Below are 21,585 nucleotides of genomic sequence, written 5' to 3' on the forward strand. Positions count from 1 at the left end.
CCAGCATAAAGGCCACGGAGCGCTGATCAGTTATAAGCGTGAAATGGCGACGAGCGAGAAAATGACTCCATTTACGTACTGCTTTGATGATAGCCGTAGTCTCCTTCTCGACAGGAGGATAATGGAGCTCGCTACCCCGCAAAGTTCTGGACAGAAATGCAACGGGTCGACCACTTTGATTCAAGGTAGCCGAGATCGCCACCTCCGATGCATCGCACTCGACCACAAAAGGGAAATTTTCATCGATGGAACGAAGTGTGGCTTTTTCCAGTTGCTGCTTGAGGAGGTTGAAAGCTGAAATAGCCGTTGCCTCCAATGGAAATGACTTTGCGTGAAGCAGGGGCTGGATCTTGTCGGAGAAGTGGGGCATCCACTTCGCATAATAGGCGAACATGCCGAGTGCCCGACGAAGAGAGCCGAGATTCGTAGGGGGAGGGAGCTCCTGAAGCGGACGAAGTCGCTCCGGATCCGGTTTGATGACACCGTTGCCCACCCAGTAGCCAAGGATGTTGACTGATGGTACTGATTTCACAGATTTGGACTCATTTAAGGTTAAGTTGCGACGATGGAGAACGCCAAGAAATTTCTGGAGGTTGGCATCATGCTCCTTCTGGTCATGACCAGCAATGGTGATATTATCCAGATATGGAAAAGTGTCCGTTAAGTTCTCCTGTTTGACTAGGCTATCCATTGCCCATTGAAAGACAGCCACCCTATTGGTGACCCCAAATGGAAGGCAACAAAACTGGTAAAGCCGACCATCAGCCTCAAAGGCCTTATACTTCTTGTCAGAGTCCTTTAACGGTACTTGATGATGTGCGCTCTTTAAGCCAAAAGTTGAAAATACCCTGTAGTTGGCAAGGTTATTGACCATGTCATCGATGCGTGGTAGTGGGTAGGCATCCAGGTCGGTATACTGGTTAATAGTTTGCGAGTAATCGATGCAAAGACGTTTCTTGTGTTGCTTCAGAGGATTTTTAATAACGACGACTTGAGCCCGCCAGGAAGATGAACATGGCTCAATGATACCGTCAGCTAGAAGGCGAGAGATTTCTGCCTCGATAAAGGATCGATCATCTTGGCTGAAACGTCATGATTTAGTGACTATGGGCTTACATCAGGGGGAATGATTGGCAAACAAGGAGGGCTTGTCGAGCGAAGCCGCCAAAAGTGCACAAAACGGTACTTTGGAAATAGTAAGCTCCGGGTTTGACCCTCCAAACTCAAAAGTGAGTCTTTTGTGTTGCTTCTGGAAATTCTGTCCCAGGAGCACATCACTGCATAGGTTTTTGAGCACCCCAAGCCGGGTGCGGCCACTGCGAATAAGGTCGACAAGACAAAAGCCGGAAGAGTTGGTGGTCAGTGTCATCAGAGCCATTGCAATTTCCCTGTCCGAGAGGTAAATACGCAGTTTTAACTTACTGACAGCCTGCTCACTGATGAAGCTGTCAGAGCTACATGAGTCGATTAGTGCACTCAAAATGTGTCCATTTACCGAAACCTTCGTGGCTGCATGGGACAGGCTTTGGGGAAAAAATGTCTGTGATGGGAGGAGGTGCAGTTTTATACTTGACAGCTGTAACATTAGTAGTGGCTCTTGGGGGAGGAGCAGTTTTATAGATGACAGCTGTAACATTAGTAGTGGCTCTTGGGGAAGGAGCAGTTTTATACTTGGCAGCTGTAACCCTAGAAGAGGCTCTTGACTGACATACTTTAAAAAAGTGACCTTTCTTACTGCAATGATTGCAGATTGCATTACGGGCAGGACAAAATTTCCTATAGTGAAATGCACCTCCACAGAAGAAACACTTCTTTTTAGATTGCCAAGATGCCGCTAGGGTAGGGTCATCGTCAGTTAGGATAGAGTTGTCATCAGTGAGGGCTTCCGCCTGAGGCTTATCGGAGGAGTCACTAAAAGTGATAGCAGCAGTCCGTGCACGTGGTACAAGATAGGCATCTGCATTTTTTTTGCTAAGTCCAGAGAATATGCCTGGTCATAGGCAGCTTGTAACTCGAGGGTTCTATTCTCCCAACAGACGCTGGCGTATGAAGGGAGATGCAATTCCATTAATAAAAGAATCACAAATTAATTCCTTCTGGTACTGCTCAGCTGAGACAGCTTTGAGATTACAGTCTTTGCTGAGCCTGTGAAGCTTTTGAAGGAATTCGTCAAGTGATACCCCGGGTTGTTGTCGAGTTGTGGTCAGTAAGTGCCGAGCAAAAATTTCGTTTGGGGTCTTAACATATAGTTGCTGCAGTATTTGGATAGCGGAGTCATAGTCTACACAGTCTTCGATATAGTCAAACATATGAGGAGATACATAATTGGCAAGCATTTGTAGCTTATCAGGAACATTCTCACCACAAGCCCCGAGGAAGTTGCCGAAGGAACGATACCAGTGTTTCCATACCTTAGCAGTTGTAGGTGAATTCGGGTCCAGGTCAAGACGGGCGGGTCTGAGTAGTTTCTCCATGATGGATTGATTACTTCGTCTGGTTCCCTTCTACCGTTTGAGTCGTAGCCGTCTGTTCCCAAAACCACTCAAGAGCGTGGAGCAAGTTCCAGTTGATTAAATTGACGTAAGAAAACTACTAGGCACTTGGTCTAAGCGTCAAACAAAGCTTTAATCAACTGTTTTACAACATGGAGATCTAGTTGTGTCCTTCACTAGTTCCTGTTGAAGAATGTCCTGAGCAAGCTGGGCCCATGCCCGAGTATTTATACTCTCCCTGGACAGTGCCACCAGCATGCCACCCAGTATTATTTCATAAGTCATTTCCACATGAATGGCAAGATTCATGTCAAGGGGGCTATAGAGATAGTGGATGCATTGGTTGTCATGTTCCAAAATTCCACAGATTGTTTACAATTTTCGTCTCCTTACCTAAGGAAGGATATACTTGCCAAAGAGGGAGTGCAACGAAGGTTCACCAGACTGATTACTGGGATGGGGCGAGTGTCCTATGAGGAGAGATTGAGTAGACTAGGCCAATATTCTCTAGAGTTTAGAAGAATGAGAGGTGAGCTCATCGAAACATACAAAATTCTTACAGGGCTTGACAGGGTAGATGCAGGGAGGATGTTTCCCCTGGCCGGGGAGTATAGAACCAGGGGTCACAGCCTCAGAATAAGGGGTCAGCCATTTAGGACTGAAATGAGGAGAAATTTCTTCATTCAGAGGGTGGTGAATCTTTGGAATTCTCTACCGCAGAGGACTGTGGAGACAGAGATCGATAAAGTTTTGGATATTAAGTGAATCAAGGGATATGGGGATAGTGCAGGAAAGTGGAGTTGAGGTAGAAGATCAGCCATGATCTTATTGAATGGCGGAGCAGGCTCGAGGGGCCGAGTGGCCGACTCCTGCACCTACTTCTTATGTTCTTATCTAGGCTGACACTCCAGTGCAGAGCTGAGGGAGCGCTGCACTATCTGAGGTGCCACTTTCAGATGAGACATTAAACCGAGGCCCCGTCTGCCCTCTCAGGTGGAAGTAAAAGATCCCACGGCACTATTTTGAAGAAGAGCAGGGGAGTTCTCTCCGGCGTCCTGGCCAATGTTTATCCCTCAATCAACATCACTAAAAACAGATGATCTGGTCATTATCACATTGCTGTTTGTGGAAGCTTGCTGTGCGCAAATTGGCTGCTGCGTTTCCTACATTACAACAGTGACTACACTTCAAAAGTACTTCATTGACTGTAAAGTGCTTTGGGACATCCGGTGGTTGTGTGAAGCGCTGTACAAACGAGAATTTTTTTCTTTCAGTATCTGAAAGAGAAAGAAAGGGGTCAACCTAAATCCTTAATCGGTCTTTCTCTTTCAGACGCTGACTGGCTTGCTGTGCATTCCACCATTTTCTATTGTTATATAAATACTAATCTTGGCCTTTCATTAAGCTGCACCAAGTCACAAGATAGCTCAGATGAAGATGTGTCTTTGCCACATAACAAGGCACCAGTATTGGACAGGTGGAGGAGAGCGGTCACTGTGGTGAGGAGATGGGAGCAAGGACAGAAAGAGCCAGAACATCTCGTCGCAAAAGCACCTTTGTACTTTCTAGAACCACATTCCAAGGACCCTGCCCACCCAAAGCATTAAAAAGTCGTCACTTCGCACCCAAATACACCGACCTTACTACACCACAAATCCCATTCCTCCCCTCTGAAACTGCTTCCCCACACCACACCAAAACATGCCCTCCACACACGTCAAATCAATTGCTCAAATTTTAGTGCCTTAACAGTTCAAATTTTAATCCCTTAACAGTTTTGTACTTTCATTTGGTAACAAAGTCTGACGTGCGTTCTGGACGCTAACCTACCTTTCCTTCCAGGTGCTGCATCCTCCCGTGGTGAGCGCTGTGCATCTGGGGACTGAGGTGGTCTTCCTATCCCTACAGCTGGATCAACAGGTGTCCCAGGTATTGGCCCAGGAGGCCGAACTGCTGTTGCACACTTCTTGCCCATCTATAATCATGAGTGTGATGCTGGGGGAGGGGGTTCCAGGAGCACGGTCATCCTGACAGATAGACCTTCACCTGGGTCAGCTTCAGCCACTACCTCACCACGCCCACTCACCTGATGGTACCAATCACAGTTATGGAGCTCCAATGGTTCTTTCAATGCGAGACTGGACACAGCCCCTCACCGGCCCCTCTGACATCCCCTCCGACAGCCCCTCCCCATCCCCTCCGACAGCCCCTCCCTGATGCGCCATCAATTACTCCAAAGACTGAGGTTAAGCGAGTAACAACCAGGCTTTTATTAACTAAAGAATGAAGGTCTTGTCTTGAGTGGTCGACCCGTCCAGAATACTAAGGGACTGGGAGGTAGTCACTTATATACCTGGAATAGTGGGAGGAGTCAGCCGAGGCATGTCCAGACCTGTACCTAGTGGAATACACATACAGACACAGACAGGTATAACAGTGGTTTACCACATTCACCCCTTGTTTAAAAATGAGTCCGGCGGGGTGAAGTGTATTTAAAAGTTCGTGTATTGGAGTCTCTCCGGCGGTCTTATCTGCCGCTGTGATCGACGTGGCGACGGCAGGGGTGGTGGAGCTTCCGGCGTCGCGTCCCGTGTAGGCTGGTGCACTGGAGTGTAGTCCTCGTGGGTGACGGGCTCAGGCGTGCCGGCTGCTGGGGTTGGATATCGGGTCGTGGGGGGGGGGGTGGTAATGGGTAGTGGGTTACAGCGGTCCCCGAGGGTGCGAGGTCTCGTATGGAGACTGTGTCCTCCCGCCCGTCCGGGTACGCAATGTAAGCGTACTGGGGGTTGGCGTGGAGGAGGTCGACCCTCTCGACCAGGGGGTCCGTGTTATTGGTCCTCACGTGTCTTCTCAGTAGTACCGGCCCTGGGGACGTCAGCCATGGCGGTAACGATGTCCCCGATGTGGACTTCCTTGGGAAGACAAACATTTTCTCGTGAGGGGTGGCATTGGTGGCAGTGCAGAGCAGTGACCGAATCGAGTGGAGCGCATCGGGTAGCACCTCCTGCCAGCGGGAGGTCGGAAGGCCCCTAGACTTTAAGGCTAGTAGGGCGGCCTTCCAAACTGTTGCATTCTCTCTTTCCACCTGTCCGTTCCCCCGGGGGTTGTAACTGGTGGTCCTGCTTGTGGCTATACCCCTAGCAAGCAGGTACTGGCGGAGTTCATCGCTCATAAACGATGAGCCCCGGTCGCTATGGATATAGCTGGGGAAACCGAACAGGGTGAAGAGGCTGTTCAGACATTTAATGACCGTGGCACTGGTCATGTCCGGGCAGGGGATAGCGAACGGGAAACGGGAGTACTCATCAATGATGTTGAGGAAGTACACATTGCGGTCGGAGGAGGGGAGAGGCCCTTTAAAATCGACGCTCAGGCGTTCGAAAGGGTGAGTGGCTTTTATCAGGTGGGCTCTGTCTGGTCTATAAAAGTGCGGTTTGCACTCAGCGCAGACTTGGCAGTTCTTGGTCATGGTCCTGACCTCCTCGATGGAGTAAGGCAGGTTGCGGGCCTTGATGAAGTGGAAGAACCTGGTGACCCCCGGGTGGCAGAGGTCATTGTGGAGGGCCCTCAGCCTATCAATCTGCGCGCTGGCACAGGTGCCACGCGATAGGGCATCTGGGGGTTCAAGATCTCATAATTGTAGGTGGAAAGTTCGATTCTCCACCTCAAGATCTTGTCATTTTTGATTTTGCCCCTCTGCTTGTTGTTGAACATAAAAGCAACTGAACGCTGGTCAGTGAGCAGGGTAAATCGTTTTCCGGCCAGGTAGTGCCTCCAATGGTGCACAGCCTCCACAATGGCCTGGGCCTCCATCTCGACCGCGGAGTGTCTGGTCTCCGGGCCCTGGAGGGTTCGTGAGAAGAAGGCCACAGGTCTCCCCGCCTGATTAAGGGTGGCGGCTAGGGCAAAGTCGGACACGTCGCTTTCCACCTGGAAGGGGATGGATTCGTCCACTGCATGCATGGTGGCTTTGGCAATGTCCTCCTTGATACGGTGGAAGGCCAAGCGGGCCTCTGCCGTCAGGGGAAAAGAGGTGGACTTGATCAGCGGACGGGCTTTGTCTGCATAGTAGGGGACCCACTGAGCGTAGTAGGAAAAAAAACCCTAGGCACCTCTTCAGAGCTTTTAGGCAGTGGGGCAGTGGGAGTTCCATAAGGGGACGCATCCGGTCCGGGTCGGGACCGATGACCCCGTGTTCCACAACACAGCCAAGGATGGCGAGGCGGTCTGTGCGGAATATGCACTTCTCCTTGTTATATGTCAGGTTCAGGAGTTGGGCGGTGTGGAGGAATTTCTCGAGGTTTGCGTCATGGTCCTGCAAGTCATGGCCGCAGATGGTCACATTGTCTAGGTAAGGGAAAGTGGCCTGCAGCGCGTTTTGATCGACCATCCGGTCCATCTCCCTTTGGAAGACGGAGACCCCGTTGGTAACGCCAAAGGGAACCCTAAGGAAGTGATAGAGGCGGCCGTTTGCCTCAAAAGCAGTATACTGGCGGTCTTCAGGGCAGATGGGGAGCTGGTGGTACGCTGATTTCAGGTCAATGGTCGAAAAGACGCGATACTGCGCGATCAGGTTGACCATGTCAGCTATGCGGGGGAGTGGGTAGGCGTCCAGCAGGGTGTAGCGGTTTATTGTTTGGCTGTAGTCGATGACTAGGCGTTGTTTTTCGCCGGTCTTAACGACCACAACCTGGGCTCGCCAGGGGCTGGAGCTGTCCTCAATAATCCCCTCCTTCAGGAGCCGCTCCACTTCGGTTTTGATGAAAACCCTGTCCCCGGCACTGTATCGCCTGCTCTTTGTGGCGATGGGCTTACAGTCAGGGGTGAGGTTAGCAAACAGTGGGCGGGGTGGGACTCTGAGTGTGGAGAGGTTGCATCTGGTGCACGGCGGGCAATTTGGAGGCTGCTGGCTGCGGACTGTGAGTGGGGGGAGGGGGCCACTGTACGCCATCGTAACGCTTTTGAGGTGGCACTGGAAATCCAACCCCAGTAGAACGGCAGCGCAGAGGTCGGGCAGGACCAGGAGTTTAAAATTATTGAACACAGTCCCGTCTACTACTAGTGTCACCACGCAGTAGCCGCCAATGTCCGCTGACTGGGACTCGGAGGCCATAGAAATCCGCTGGTGCGCAGGCAGGACTGGGAGAGTGCAACGCCGCACCGTGTCGGGGTGGATGAAGCTCTCTGTGCTCCCGGAGTCAAAAAGGCAGTTTATTGCATGGCCGTTTACCTTAACGTCCATTTTGGACCGAGCTAGTTGGTGCGGTCTCGTTTGGTCCAGCGTAACAGAGGCCAGCGTAGGGGTCGGTGTGTCGCTGCGGGTATCAGATGGGGGGGGGGGGTTGGCGGCCTGCTGCGTCCCGGCTGGTGTCCAAGATGGCGGCGTCCATGATTCCCATGTGGCTGGAGTCGTCCAAGATGGCTGCTGCTGCGGTGGTTCGCACATGGCTGGGGAGGCCCAAGATGGCGGCCCGCACGGCCCACACGCGGCGCTGTTGGGGGCCCAAGATGGCGGCTCGCGCGGCCCACACACGGCGCTGCTGGCGTTCGGGGTGGCTTTGGCCTTGCAGACGCTGGCGTAGTGTCCCTTTTTCCCGCAGCCCGAGCAGGTCGCATTCTTCGCCGGGCAGCGCGCTCTGGGGTGTTTGGCCTGGCCACAGAAGTAGCATTTCTGGCCTTGGGATACTGCTGTCTGGCTTTGGGACACTGCTGCGGTAGTTGGGCCGTCGTTGGGCTGTGGCTGGGGTGGCACGGTGCTATGGGGCTGTCCTACCGTGTCCCAGGTTGTCGTTCCCCGCGGCGTCCACGGTGCAGAGGAGTAGGCATCCATGCCCCGGTAGGCTGCGTCCAGCGTTAGTGCAATTTCGGAGGCTTTGTCGAGGGTGAGGTCACTCTGCTCCAGCAGTCGCTGTCGGGTGTAGTTGGACCTGTGGCCCGCTACGAAGGCATCCCGGATCAGTTCCTCTGTGTACGTAGTGGGCGTTACCGCCTTACACCCACAGGCCCGGCCAAGCACGGACAGAGCTTGGAGGTATTCCTCAGTCGATTCCCCAGGTTGTTGCTTGCGACTCCCCAGTAGGTGCCTGGCGTATACTTCGTTCACAGGGCGCGTGTACTTGGTCTTGAGGAGCTGGAGGGCGGCTGTGTACGAGGTCGCGTCCCGGATGACTGAGTACACTTGGTGGCTCACCTTGGAGATCAGGACAGACAGTTTGTTCGCATCCGTTACGACCGCAGTGGAGGCAGTCAGGAATGCCTGGAAGCACATGAGCCAGTGAGCAAACTTGGTGGAAGCGTCCGCTTCCCGACTGTCCAGGTCCAGGCATGCTGGTGTGAGGATCTTCTCCGTTATAAAAAATTTAGTTAATAAAATTGATGCACCATCAATTACTCAAAAGACTGAGGTTAAGCGAGTAACGACCAGGCTTTTATTAACTAAAGAATGAAGGTCTTGTCTCGAGTGGTCGACCCGTCCAGAATACTAAGGGACTGGGAGGTAGTCACTTATATACCTGGAATAGTGGGAGGAGTCAGCCGAGGCATGTCCAGACCTGTACCTAGTGGAATACACATACACATACAGACAGGTATAACAGTGGTTTACCACACTCCCCATCCCCTCCGACAGCCCCTCCCCATCCGCTCCGACAGCCCCTCCCCATCCGCTCCGACAGCCCCTCCCCATCCGCTCCGACAGCCCCTCCCCATCCGCTCCGACAGCCCCTCCCCATCCCCTCCGACAGCCCCTCCCCATCCGCTCCGACAGCCCCTCCCCATCCGCTCCGACAGCCCCTCCCCATCCCCTCCGACAGCCCCTCCCCGGCCCCTCCGACAGCCCCTCCCCATCCCCTCCGACAGCCCCTCCCCATCCCCTCCCCGGCCCCTCCGACAGCCCCTCCCCATCCCCTCCCCGGCCCCTCCGACGGCCCCTCCCCATCCCCTCCAACAGCCCCTCCCCATCCGCTCCGACAGCCCCTCCCCATCCCCTCCCTGGCCCCTCCGACAGCCCATCCCCATCCGCTCCGGCAGCCCCTCCCCATCCGCTCAGACAGCCCCTCACCGGCCCCTCCCCATCCTCTCCGACAGCCCCTCACCGGCCCCTCCTGCTCCGGGCCACTCTGAGTGTTGGATTCTTCGACCTAACATGCAGCCCTGTGTCCAAAGAATGTTGATGGTGGGACCACAGCAGACTGTTCCTTCATTTAAAGATGCTTGCCTACACGTGCCCCAATGGGACCGGCCCCTTAGAGAATGGCGGGGTCATCATGGACTACACCTCTGCCCGCCCAGATCCAGAAAAATAAAATTAGTGCGGGATGGTGGGTCGCCTCGGTCAACATTGGGCAGTGGGAGGATCGGACATGGTCATGATGATCAGTTACTCATCCATGAAGAATAGCCACTTGGACAAGATCGCAGAGCTGGTGCCGGTTAAACTGCGCCCATGGTGAATTCAATCATGGTGAGCAGGAAGGTCTCGGGGCATGCACTGATACTGATCTTCAACCCCCTCCATGCTGCTAGTTCATGCATTCCTGGGGGGCTGGGGGTGTCAGGCATGGCATCCCCACCCAGTGACTTCTACTGGAAAGGATGCAGGGATCATGGGTTTGGGTCTCGATGCGATTCCCCACTCTGCTTGCATATAAAGTGCGGGCACTTACATAGAAACATAGAAGATCGGAGCAGGAGTAGGCCATTCTGTCCCTCGAGCTTGCTCCGCCATTCAATGAGATCATGGCTGATCATCCAAATTCAGTACCCTGTCCCTGCAGGTATTACATCGAGTTCCCTCGTCTAGATCATTAATATATATTGTGAATAACTGGGGTCCAAGGACCGATCCCTGCGGTACCCCACTAGTCACTGCCTGCCACCCGTTTATTCCAACTCTTTGCTTCCTGTCTGCCAACCAGTTCTCTATCCAAGTCAATACCTTGCCCCCAATCTCATGTGTCTTAACTTTACACGCTAATCTCTTATGTGGGACCTTATCGAAAGCCTTCTGAAAGTCCAAATACACCACATCCACTGGTTCTCCCATATCTATTTTACCAGTTACATCCTCAAAAAATTCCAGTAGATTAGTCAAGCACGATTTACCTTTTGTAAATCCATGTTGACTTTGTCTGATCCGGTCACTGTTTTCCGAGTGCTCTGCTATTACATCTTTTATAATGGACTCTAGCATTTTCCCCACTACCGATGTCAGGCTTACCGGTCTGTAATTCCCCATTTTCTCTCGACCACGTTTTTTGAACAGTGGGGTAACATTAGCTACCCTCCAATCCATGAGTACTGTTCCAGAGTCTATCGAATGTTGGAAGATGACCAGCAATGCATCTACTATTTCTAGGGCCACTTCCTTAAGTACCCTGGGATGTAGATTATCAGGCCCTGGGTAAAGATACGTAGGACTGATACCGCCATGAAACTGCACCCAGCATGAGTTTCACCTTCAGGAAAGGGAGGAAAATTGGCAGGATAAAATTACCGAGTGGTGTTTGTGAAATTACACGGCTCTCCCAAGACTGAACTCTGAACAGAGGCAGCGTCGCACAGATCCACCACAACATCCTTTAGAGATGGAAACCCGCCGTCCTTACCCGCTCTGGGCCTATTCGTGACTCCAGTCCCACACCGACGTGGTAGACACTTAACTGCCCTCTGAACTGGCCTAGCGAGCCACTCCGTTGCTAGGGATTGGCAATAAATGCCGGCCTTGCCAACAATGCCAACATCCCAAGAATTAATTGAAAAATAATGGAATATGTGGAGAGAGGGTGGATATCTCCACTTTAATTCCTGATTTACTAACAACTGTCACTTCCTGTTAAATGTGTACATTTTCAGCCCAAATTATGTTCATTTACAATTATTACAGATCATACAAGACACTTGTGCGTGGTACTGCAAAGTGTGGGAGAGCTGTTGATTCTGCCATTGCCATCCACACATCATCTCGAGCCATCTCTTGTTTCTTAACTTGTCCCATTACCTCTCTCTATGCCTCGCACCATCATCCCTTTTGTCAGTCAATCTCTCCGGTCTTCCAGCCTGTCACAGACCTTCCCTTTGTTCTTTCTTTCCCTCCTCCCTGCCCCTGCTTAAAAATCTCTCCTCCCGAACCTTTTCCACTTCTAACGAAGGGTCCTCGATCCAAAACGTTAACTGTTTCGCTCTCCGCGGATGCTGCCTGACCTGCTGAGTCTTTCCAGCATTTTCTGTTGTTATTTCAGATTTCCAACATCCGCAGGATTTTGCTTTTGCAAAAGTGTAGGAGAGATTGTGCGTCCAGAAATTCTTCACATTTCATTGTGAATTTCTGATGATTCCAAACTAAACATTCTGTGCAAACAGATTATCCACACATGAACCGCATCATTACTTTCAAATTGAAATGAAGCTCAGGGCTATTATTAATCATTCAACACATTCATAAAGTGTTAATCAATAGAAGCTATTCCATATAGTTGCAAAAGGGGAACTCAAGTCTCAGAACAATAACCAAACCACTACAACAGGAATACTGGGAGAATATTCGGGATACTGATATTGGTCTGAATTCCTGTAGGTTCACCTAATCTCCCGATGTAGCTGCGACAGAAACCTCGGAGAAACAGCGTAAACTGCACTTTCAGCTGCTGACACCGTTCCTCTGGGAGTTGCGTCAATCTCCCAACAGACACCCGCGAGAACTCCAGGCGATTGTCTCTTTGAAATGAGTAACAAAATGTAACATGGATCAAACGGTTTCACAGATAAAATGTTTTGTATAGTTATGCCAGGGGCTTAATTTCATTGATACTCAGAACCACCTTGTGTTTTATTCCATAGAAACATAGAAGATAGGAGCAGGAGTAGGCCATTCGGCCCCTCGAGCCTGCTCCGCCATTTAATGAGGTCATGGCTGATCATCCAAATTCAGTATCCTGTTCCTGCTTTCGCCCCATATCCCTTGATCCCTTTAGCCTTAAGAAATATATCCAACTCCTTCTTGAATATATTTAATGAATTGGCCTCTACTGCCTTCTGTGGTAGAGAATTCCACAGGTTCACCACTCTCTGGGTGAAGAAATTCCTCCTCATCTCAGTCCTAAATGGCTTACCCCTTATCCTTAGACTGTGACCCCTGGTTCTGCACTCCCCCGCCATCGGGAACATCCTTCCTGCATCTAGTCTGTCTAGTCCTGTTAGAATTTTATAAGTTTCAATGGTATCCCCTCTCATTCTTCTAAACTCTAGCAAATATAAGCCCAATCAACCCAATCTCTCCTCATATGTCATTCCTGCCATCCCAGGTATCAGTCTGGTGAATCTTCGCTGCACTCTCTCCATGGCAAGAACATCCTTCCTCAGATAAGGTGACCAAAACTGCACACAATACTCAAGGTGTGGTCTCACCAAGGCCCTGTACAACTGCAGCAAGACATCCTTGCTCCTGTACTCGAACCCTCTCGCTATGAAGGCCAACATACCATTTGCCTTCTTAACCGCCTGCTGCACCTGCATGCTTACCTTCAGCGACTGGACAAGGGCACCCAGGTCTCGTTGCACTTTCCCTTTTCCCAATCTATTGCCGTTCAGATAATAATCTGTCGTCCTGTTTTTGCCACCGAAGTGGATAACCTCGCATTTATCCACATTATACTGCATTTTCCATGCATCTGCCCAATCACCCAACCTGTCCGAATCATACTGGAGTTCCTCTGCATCCTCCTCACAGCACACACACCCACCCAGCTTTGTGTCGTCTGCAAACTTGGAGATATTACATTTAATTCCCTCGTCTAGATCATTAATATATATTGTGAATAGCTGGGGTCCTAGCACCGATCCCTGCGGTACCCCACTCGTCACTGCCTGCCACTCGGAAAAAGACCCATTTATTCCAACTCTTTGCTTCCTGTCTGCCAACCAGTTCTCTATCCAAGTCAATACCTTGCCCCCAATCCCATGTGCTTTAACTTTGCACACTAATCTCTTATGCGGGACCTTATCGAAAGCCTTCTGAAAGTCCAAATACACCACATCCACTGGTTCTCCCTTATCTATTCTACCAGTTACATCCTCAAAAAATTCCAGTAGATTAGTCAAGCACGATTTACCTTTTGTAAATCCATGTTGACTTTGTCCGATCCTGTCACTGATTTCCAAGTGCTCTGCTATTACATCTTTTATAATGGACTCTAGCATTTTCCCCACTACTGATGTCAGGCTTACCGGTCTATAATTCCCCATTTTCTCTCTACCACCTTTTTAAATAGTGGGGTAACATTAGTTATCCTCCAATCCATGGGAACTGTTCCAGAGTCTATAGAATTTTGGAAGATGACCAGCAATGCATCTACTATTTCTAGGGCCACTTCCTTAAGTACCCTAGGATGTAGATTATCAGGCCCTGGGGATTTATCAGCCTTCAATCCCATCAATTTCCCTAACACCATTTCCCTACAAACACTGATTTCATTCAATTCCTCCCTCATTAGACCCTATGTTCCCCAACATCTCTGGGAGGTTATTTGTGTCCTCCTTTGTGAAGACAGAACCAAAGTATGTATTTAATTGGTCTGCCATTTCTTTGTTCCCCATTATAAATTCCCCTGATTCTGACTTCAAGGGACCTACGCTTGACTTCACCAATCTTTTTCTCTTCACATATCTATAGAAGCTTTTACAGTCAGTTTTTATGTTCCCTGCAAGCTTACTCTCATAATCTATTTTCCCCTTCTTAATTAATCACTTTGTTCTCCTTTGCTGAATCCTAAACTGCTCCCAATCCTCAGGTTTGCTGCTTTTTCTGGCCACATTATATGTCCTCTCCTTGCATCTTATGCTATCCCTAATTTCCCTTGTTAGCCATGGTTGAGTCACCTTTTTTGTTTTATTTTTATGCCAAACAGGGATGAACAAATTCTGTAGTTCATCCATACGATCTTTAAATGTTTGCCATTGCCTATCCACCGCCAACCCTTTAAGTAACGTTCCCCAATCCATCCTAGCCAACTCGCGCCTCATACCATTGTAGTTTCCTTTATTTAAATTCAGGACCCTAGTCTCTGAGTCAACTACTTCACTCTCCATTTTAATGAAGAATTCTATCATATTCTGATCGCTCCTCCCCAAGGGGCCTCGCATAATAAGATTGCGAATTAATCCTTTCTCATTACCCAGTCTAAGATGGCCTGATCTCTAGTTGGTTCCTTGATATATTGGTCCAGGAAACCATCCTGTACACACTCTAGGAATTCTTCCTCCACAGTATTGTTACTAATTTGGTTAGCCCAATCTATATGTAGATTAAAGTCACCCATGATAACTGCTGTGCCCTTATTGCACGTGTCTCTAATTTCCCGTTTAATGCCATCCCCAACCTCAGCATTACTGTTTGGGGGTCTGTATACAAATCCCACCAACGTTTTCTGCCCCTTGGTGTTTCTCAGCTCTGCCCATACAGATTCCACATCATCAGAGCTAATATCCTTCCTTACTATTGTGTTAATCTCCTCTTTAACCAGCAATGCTACCCCACCTCCTTTTCCTTTTTTCCTGTCCTTCCTGAATATTGAATACCCCTGGATGTTGAATTCCCAGTCTTCGTCACCCTGGAGCCATGTCTCCGTAATCCCAATGATATCATATCCGTTTACATCTATTTGTGCAGCTAATTCATCCACCTTATTCAATGCCAGAGGTCGACTACTTACCGCTACAAGACCGGCCTTCTGCTCTCGAACAACTGCACAACACCCAAGGAATCCAGTGACCATCACAAGGCTGCCAGCAAAGACAAGAATATAGGCAGAGACAGCAAATGTACTGGAAGGCAGGAGGCTCAGATAGTTTCTTTTCTCATTCAATGTCCAAATTCCTATGGCCATCACTCCAGCACCAGCCACCTAGAGATACAATAACAAGGCATCCGTTACACAAACTAGTACATCTGTGGCACAATAAACACAAGAATTACATGTGGTGTTGGTCTAGTCTTTTCAAATATAAACATTTCAAGTGTAAAGATAAAAATCACAATGTTCCAGCACAAACACAGGCCATTTGGCCCATCACATCTATCCCAGCGTTTCTCGACATGAACTACCTGGCCTAACCCCCTTCTCTTGCTCACTTGTCATACCCTTCCATCCTCTTTTTCAGGTAACTTCTCTTTTCAAGGAATTGATGGACTCTTCTTAGCAACAGAGAATTCCACAATCCAGCCTAATCGTCCCTTTCATCCTTTTTGTGATTTCCTGTACAACCTGCTAGCCTATAAATGTCCTTCATGAATTGCACTGACCCTTTAATGACCTGCACACCTTTAATCGATTAAAGATCTCACCATTTAAGGTGCATTTCCTTCCCTTATTCTCAAATAGCATCACTTCACATTTTTCTACACTGAACTGTGTCTGCCTGTCTATTTATTCCTGGAATCTTTCATAGAATCATAAACTTTACAGCACAGAAGGCGGCCATTCAGCCTGTTGGGCCTGTGCCAGCTCTTTGAACCAGCTCTCCAATTAGTCCCACTCCCATCTCTTTCCCCATAAACCTGCAAATTAGTCCTCTTCAAATAAATTGCCGGTGATGTTCCCCATGATCAGTCAGTGAATATAAATGTTGTTTTACACACAAGATGGCGATGGAGTTGGAAGAGAGACTTTAACGAGTCACTCGACAGAACCACCTAGTGGACGTAGGAATTTATAATGGAGGGAAAGGTTGACACCAAAGTGCGGTAACAGGATGTCAAGTTTTGTAAGTTAGGCATCGGCTGTGTCTCAGTGGGTAGCACTCTTGCCTCTGAGTCAGAAGGCCGTGGGTTCGAGCCCCCCACTCCAGAGACTTGGACCTTCAATCTGGGCCGACACTCCCTGTGCCCTGTCGGAGGTGCCGTCTTTCGGATGAGAGGATTTGAGTACAGGAGCAAGGATGTCTTCCTACAGTTATACAGGGCCTTGGTGAGACCACACCTGGAGTATTGTGTACAGTTTTGGTCGCCTTACCTAAGAAAGGATATACTTGCCATAGAGGGAGTGCAGCGAAGGTTCACCAGACTGATTCCTGGGATGGCAGGACTGTCGTATGAGGAGAGATCAGGTCGACTAGGCCAGTATTCACTAGAGTTTAGAAGAATGAGAGGGGATCTGATTGAAATGTATAAAATTCTGACAGGGCTAGACAGACTGGATGCAGGGAGGATGTTTCCCCTGGCTGGGGGGTCTAGAACGAGGGGCCACAGTCTCAGGATACGGGGTAGGACATTTAGGACTGAGATGAGGAGAAATTTCTTCACTCAGAGGGTGGTGAACCTGTGGAATTCTCTACCACAGAAGGCTGTGGAGGCCAAGTCACTGAATATATTTAAAGAAGGAGATAGATAGATTTCTAGACACAAAAGGCATCAAGGGGTATGGGGAGAGAGCGGGAATATGGTGTTGAGATAGAGGATCAGCCATGATCATATTGAATGGTGGAGCAGGCTCGAAGGGCCGAATGGCCGACTCCTGCTCCTGTTTTTCTATGTTTCTAAATGTCCATTTGCCTTTTGAAAGTTCCCATGGAATCTGATTCCACCATCCTTTCAGATACAGCGTTCCAGATCATAACAACCCTCTGTGTGAAGACATTTCCCCTCAATTCCCCATTACTTCTTTAGCCAATTATTTTAAATCTATGACCTCTGGTTACCGACCTATTTGCCAGTGGAAACAGTTTCTACCTACTTGCTCTTTCAAAACTCCTCATAATTTTAAATGCCTCTATTAGGTCTCCCCTTAACCTTCTCTGCTTTAAGAGGAACAATCGCAGCTGCTCCAATCTCTCCACATCACTGAACCCCCGTCATGCTCTTTATCACAATTTGCCATGTCCCACAATTTGAAATCAGCAGCAAATTTCACTATTGCTCCCGCAATTCCTAAGCCCACCTTATTTATGTACATATTAAATGGGAGCAGGTGCAACACAAACTTGTGAAACACTACCCACGTTTCTAGTCTGAGAAACTTTATTTTACATCTGTCCATGTATTCTGCCCTCGCAACGCGATCCTATGCAGAGCTAGACAGATAGCGAACAACTTGATATCTTCCAATAAAATCACAAGGCTTGACTTTTCTTGTAACGCTTTACTGAAAGATTCTTATTATTGTAAAACTGAAATACAACACAGAAATGGAAGCACACGTTAGTATACAAGCGCATAACTGATATGTATACACAGATTTAGGTACGCCTGAGCAACACAGTACATTTAGTAAACTGGGAGGCATTCTCTTTAAATTAGCCCTGTACATAGTGTATCAAAATACAGCTACTAGTTAATCAGCTAGACAGAGAAAAGTTACAACTAAACATTTTCTACAACATACAGTGCACACTAATCATCTATAGCATTCTAGAATACTTACAGACAAACAATTTCCAAGACTCAAGCATGGGGACAATACAACTGCTCGGAGCCTGTGCTGCTGTAGGAGCACCGTGGTGTAGGTCTGTGTCCCAGCGGGGACTCCACGAGGACTACGTAGCAGTCCTGTGGGGAGCGCGATGACCTCATCACGCTCGGTCGCGTTGTCCGTGCTTGGGGCGTCACGTGATGCGCGTGGTCGCGTTTCTGGCCGTTGAGGCCGAAGTCGGGAGCGGGAGCTGGAGGCCAGGCTGAGCCGGTGCTTGCCGCGGGAGCGGAAGATCGCGTCGCTCCCGGCGGCTGGTAGATGCGGCCGAAGACGCTAGGCCGGGCTGTGCCGGCGGCCTTTCTGGAAGGCCGAGTCGGGCCGGCAGCCGCCTCACGCACGTCACGTCGTACGTGACGTGACGTCAGCACGCTAAGGCGCGTCTTAAAGGGGCAATGGCCCTAAAAGGTAAGTTAAAGGGGCAACGGCCCCAACAGGTAGGTTATACATATATAAGTAAGTTAAATACATACAGTGAGGTTAAATTAGAGGGAGAGGCAGCACACTCCCTGCTTGGTACAATTCCATTGTACCACTACAGATACAAAATAAACCTAAAGAAAACGTCCCATGGCTGCAACATACTCAGAGTCCGTTCTCTAGGTTTCTTCGGAAAGGAGGACTACGATCTCTGAGACTGGCCTCAGAAACACTTTGACAGTCCCCTCCTTGACGATCTTCACCTCCACCTTGTGGACCCTCTTGCCCCTGCTCGGCAGAGTTTTGACGACCAGTCCCACTGGCCATTCGTTTCTGTGTGCTTGGCTGTCTTTCAGCAAGACGACATCTCTCCCTTTGACATTTGGCTTGTCTTCTGTCCATTTCCTACGGCTCTGTAGGGTGGACAAATACTCTCCTCTCCATCTCTTCCAAGAAGTGTCTGCAAGACACTGTACTTGCTTCCACTGCTTCCCGTGCAGCTCGGCCATGTCGAAGTTTCCAGAGGGAGCTGAAATAGCACTCATCTTTTGAGTCAGGAGCATCACTGGGGTGAGGACTGCAGGCATGTCTGGGTCAGTGGACACCGGCACCAGGGTTCTCCTGAGCGAGCAGAGGCGCCCCGCAGCCTGCTCCCCGCTACTCGGAAGACGGCGTCCAGGAGAGCGAAACGGCAGGGGTGCCACCCAGCTGTGTCCATCGTCCTTGGACCTTTCAAACACTGAGCATCCTAGGCCATCTGTGCTCACAGTGGGGCCTGCCTCTTCCTCACAGGCAGAGGAGGTTGACCTATGATGCTGCGTCATGTCATCGTAGTCCTCCTTTACCTGGATCCTGTTTGGGCATGGGCTGAGACCGGATGTGCGACCGTTGTGCAACACGTTTGCTTTATAGACGCTGACATCCGCTGGTTTGTGGACTGTTCCCAGGCAAACTCCACCCATGAGGACCCATCCCAAGTCAAGCCGCTGCGCATAAGGAGCATCGTGGGGCCCGTTGATATGCTCACGCACCTTGTGCACCCTTAAGATGTCTCTTCCCAAGAGCAGGAGGATTGGAGCGTCCGGGTCCACAGCTGGAATCTTGTTGGCAATTGGCTGTAGGTGGTGCTGATGGCATGCGACCTCTGGGGAGGGGATTTCCGTCCTATCCTCTGGCATCATGTCGCACTCAATCAAGGTGGGGAGGGGAAGCTGTAGTTTCCCATCCATGGACTCGATCATGAAGTTCCCAACTCTCCTACCCGTAGTCTCTGTTGTCCCTGCACAGGTTTTTAGCGTGTACGGAGCGGCGCTGGCCTTGACTTCAAAGAGATTGAAGAATTCTGTCTTCGCTAGAGACTTGTTACTTTGCTCATCGAGCACTGCATACATTTTGATTGCCTTCTCCTTTCTCCCTGCAGGATATGCCTTAACCAAGCAGATTTTGGAGCATGAGCGTGGGCTGCTTGCATTTCCACAAACCTCTGTACACTTGGAGGTGACTGAATATGTGCTTTCGCTTTGCTCCCCGCTATCCTCTTTGTCAACCGCGGCACTCTCGGTGGTTGACGGAGGAGGACCTGGATGCAGGGCTGCGATGTGTTTTTCGCTGTTGCACTCAAAGCACTTGATTGTCGCCTTGCAGTCTTTTGCCATGTGCATAGTCGACCCACAACACCTGAAGCAGATGCGGTTCTCTTTCAGGTATGATGTGCGCTCATCGATAGGCTTGTCTCTAAAGCTTCGACACTTTGAGTGGGTGGGGCTTCTTGTGTATTGGACACTGACGATCTGGGTCATCCACTTCATTCCCAGCAGAACTGGATTGGTTGACTGAGGGTTCAGCTGGAACATCTGTTTTGTGCACACTCACAGAGGCTTTATTGCTGTACTTTGTGGATTTCTCTGTTCTCGAAGGAGCGTAACTGCTGGAGGTGGAGAAAGTGAAACTTGGATCATTCCTCACCTTTGCCTGTTGTTGGACGAATCTGGAGAAGAGAGAGAAGGGGGGAAATGCCACTCCATTGTCCTCCTTGTACTTGGATCCCTTAGCTATCCATTTCTCTTGAAGGTTGTGGGGGAGCTTTTCCACTATTGGGTTTACCCCACGAGCTGTATCCAAATACGAGAGGCCGGTCAGGTAACCTTCTCCCTTGGCACACTCCAGTTCGAGGAGAATGTCGCCCAGTTCTCGGAGCTCGACATTATCTTTGTTGGTTAGCTTCGGAAAGTCCTCAATCTTCTTGAGCAGTGCGTGTTCGATGACTTCTGGTGTCCCATAACAGTCTTCGAGACGTTGCCAAACCAGGTTGAGGCCTGCTGTGGGATTGCTGACGAGCGCTGAGCGAATTCTCTTCGCCTGTTTGGACGACTCAGCTCCGAGCCACTTTGTCATCAGGTCTAGTTCTTCTCTGGCTGACAGATTCAAGTCCTTGGTGGTACTCAGGAAGGACGCTTTCCATGACCAATAATTTTCGGGACGGTCATCAAATTCTAGGAGGCCTGAACTTAACAATTCCCGGCGAGTAAGGTACCTAGCGAGGTCTTGTGCACCTTGTGGCTTGGGTGAGGACTGCTTGGCTGGATTGGCCGGGTGTTGTGGAGGTCTCTGCAGGTGAGTCTTGCTTGTTTCTTCTCTTTTAAGCTCAGTGTCTCCGAAAACGGGCCGTTTGTTGCTGTGGTGAGTAGCTGGTTCTGCGTCGAGATACCTGAATGTTTCCTTTGAGAACAATTTGGAGTGTTGTTGGACATACTCACTTGTACGTTGCACTGGACTGAGGGGCTGTTCCAGATCATACGTTTCCTGGCTGGGCTCCCCGCTTTCGCTCTCCTCACCTTCTTCATAAGCTGCGGCTTCGGCTTTAGCGGCAGCGGCAGCTCTCTGGCTTTGGAGAATGTGGAGAATGGCAGCGAGATCAGCTCTCTGCTTCATCACACTAGCTTCTTTTTCAGCAAGGGCCAATTGAGCCTGGGCAGCTTCTGACTTGGCACGTGCTTTGGCGGCTGCAGAAGCTGTCGATGACGACGGTCTGCTGGACTGCCGAGATGATCTAGTGGATACTTTAGAGGACTGTGCTGTCTGCTTCATCACACTAGCGTCGAGGTCGGCTCTCTGCTTCATAAGGTCAGCTTTCTGCTTCATCATACTAGCGTCGAGGTCGGCTCTCTGCTTCATAAGTTCAGCTTCTTTTTCAGCGAAGGACAATTGAGCCTGGG

General features: G+C 49.8%; 1 protein-coding gene across 2 annotated transcripts in view; it reads right to left on the reverse strand.

Annotated features, from left to right (window-relative positions):
• tspan11 (tetraspanin 11) overlaps positions 1-21,585 on the reverse strand; it is a 134,315-nt gene that overhangs the window by 97,295 nt on the left and 15,435 nt on the right. For both annotated transcript variants that reach the window (XM_086009717.1, XM_086009716.1), the window contains exon 2: positions 15,200-15,391. In XM_086009717.1, the coding sequence (XP_085865843.1) occupies positions 15,200-15,391 (192 nt within the window). The remainder of the gene's footprint in view (positions 1-15,199; positions 15,392-21,585) is intronic.

Source organism: Somniosus microcephalus, chromosome 16 (genome assembly GCF_052327205.1).
Source record: "Somniosus microcephalus isolate GS21.2 chromosome 16, FLI_Smic_1.0, whole genome shotgun sequence".
NCBI classification, from domain to species: Eukaryota; Metazoa; Chordata; class Chondrichthyes; order Squaliformes; family Somniosidae; genus Somniosus; species Somniosus microcephalus.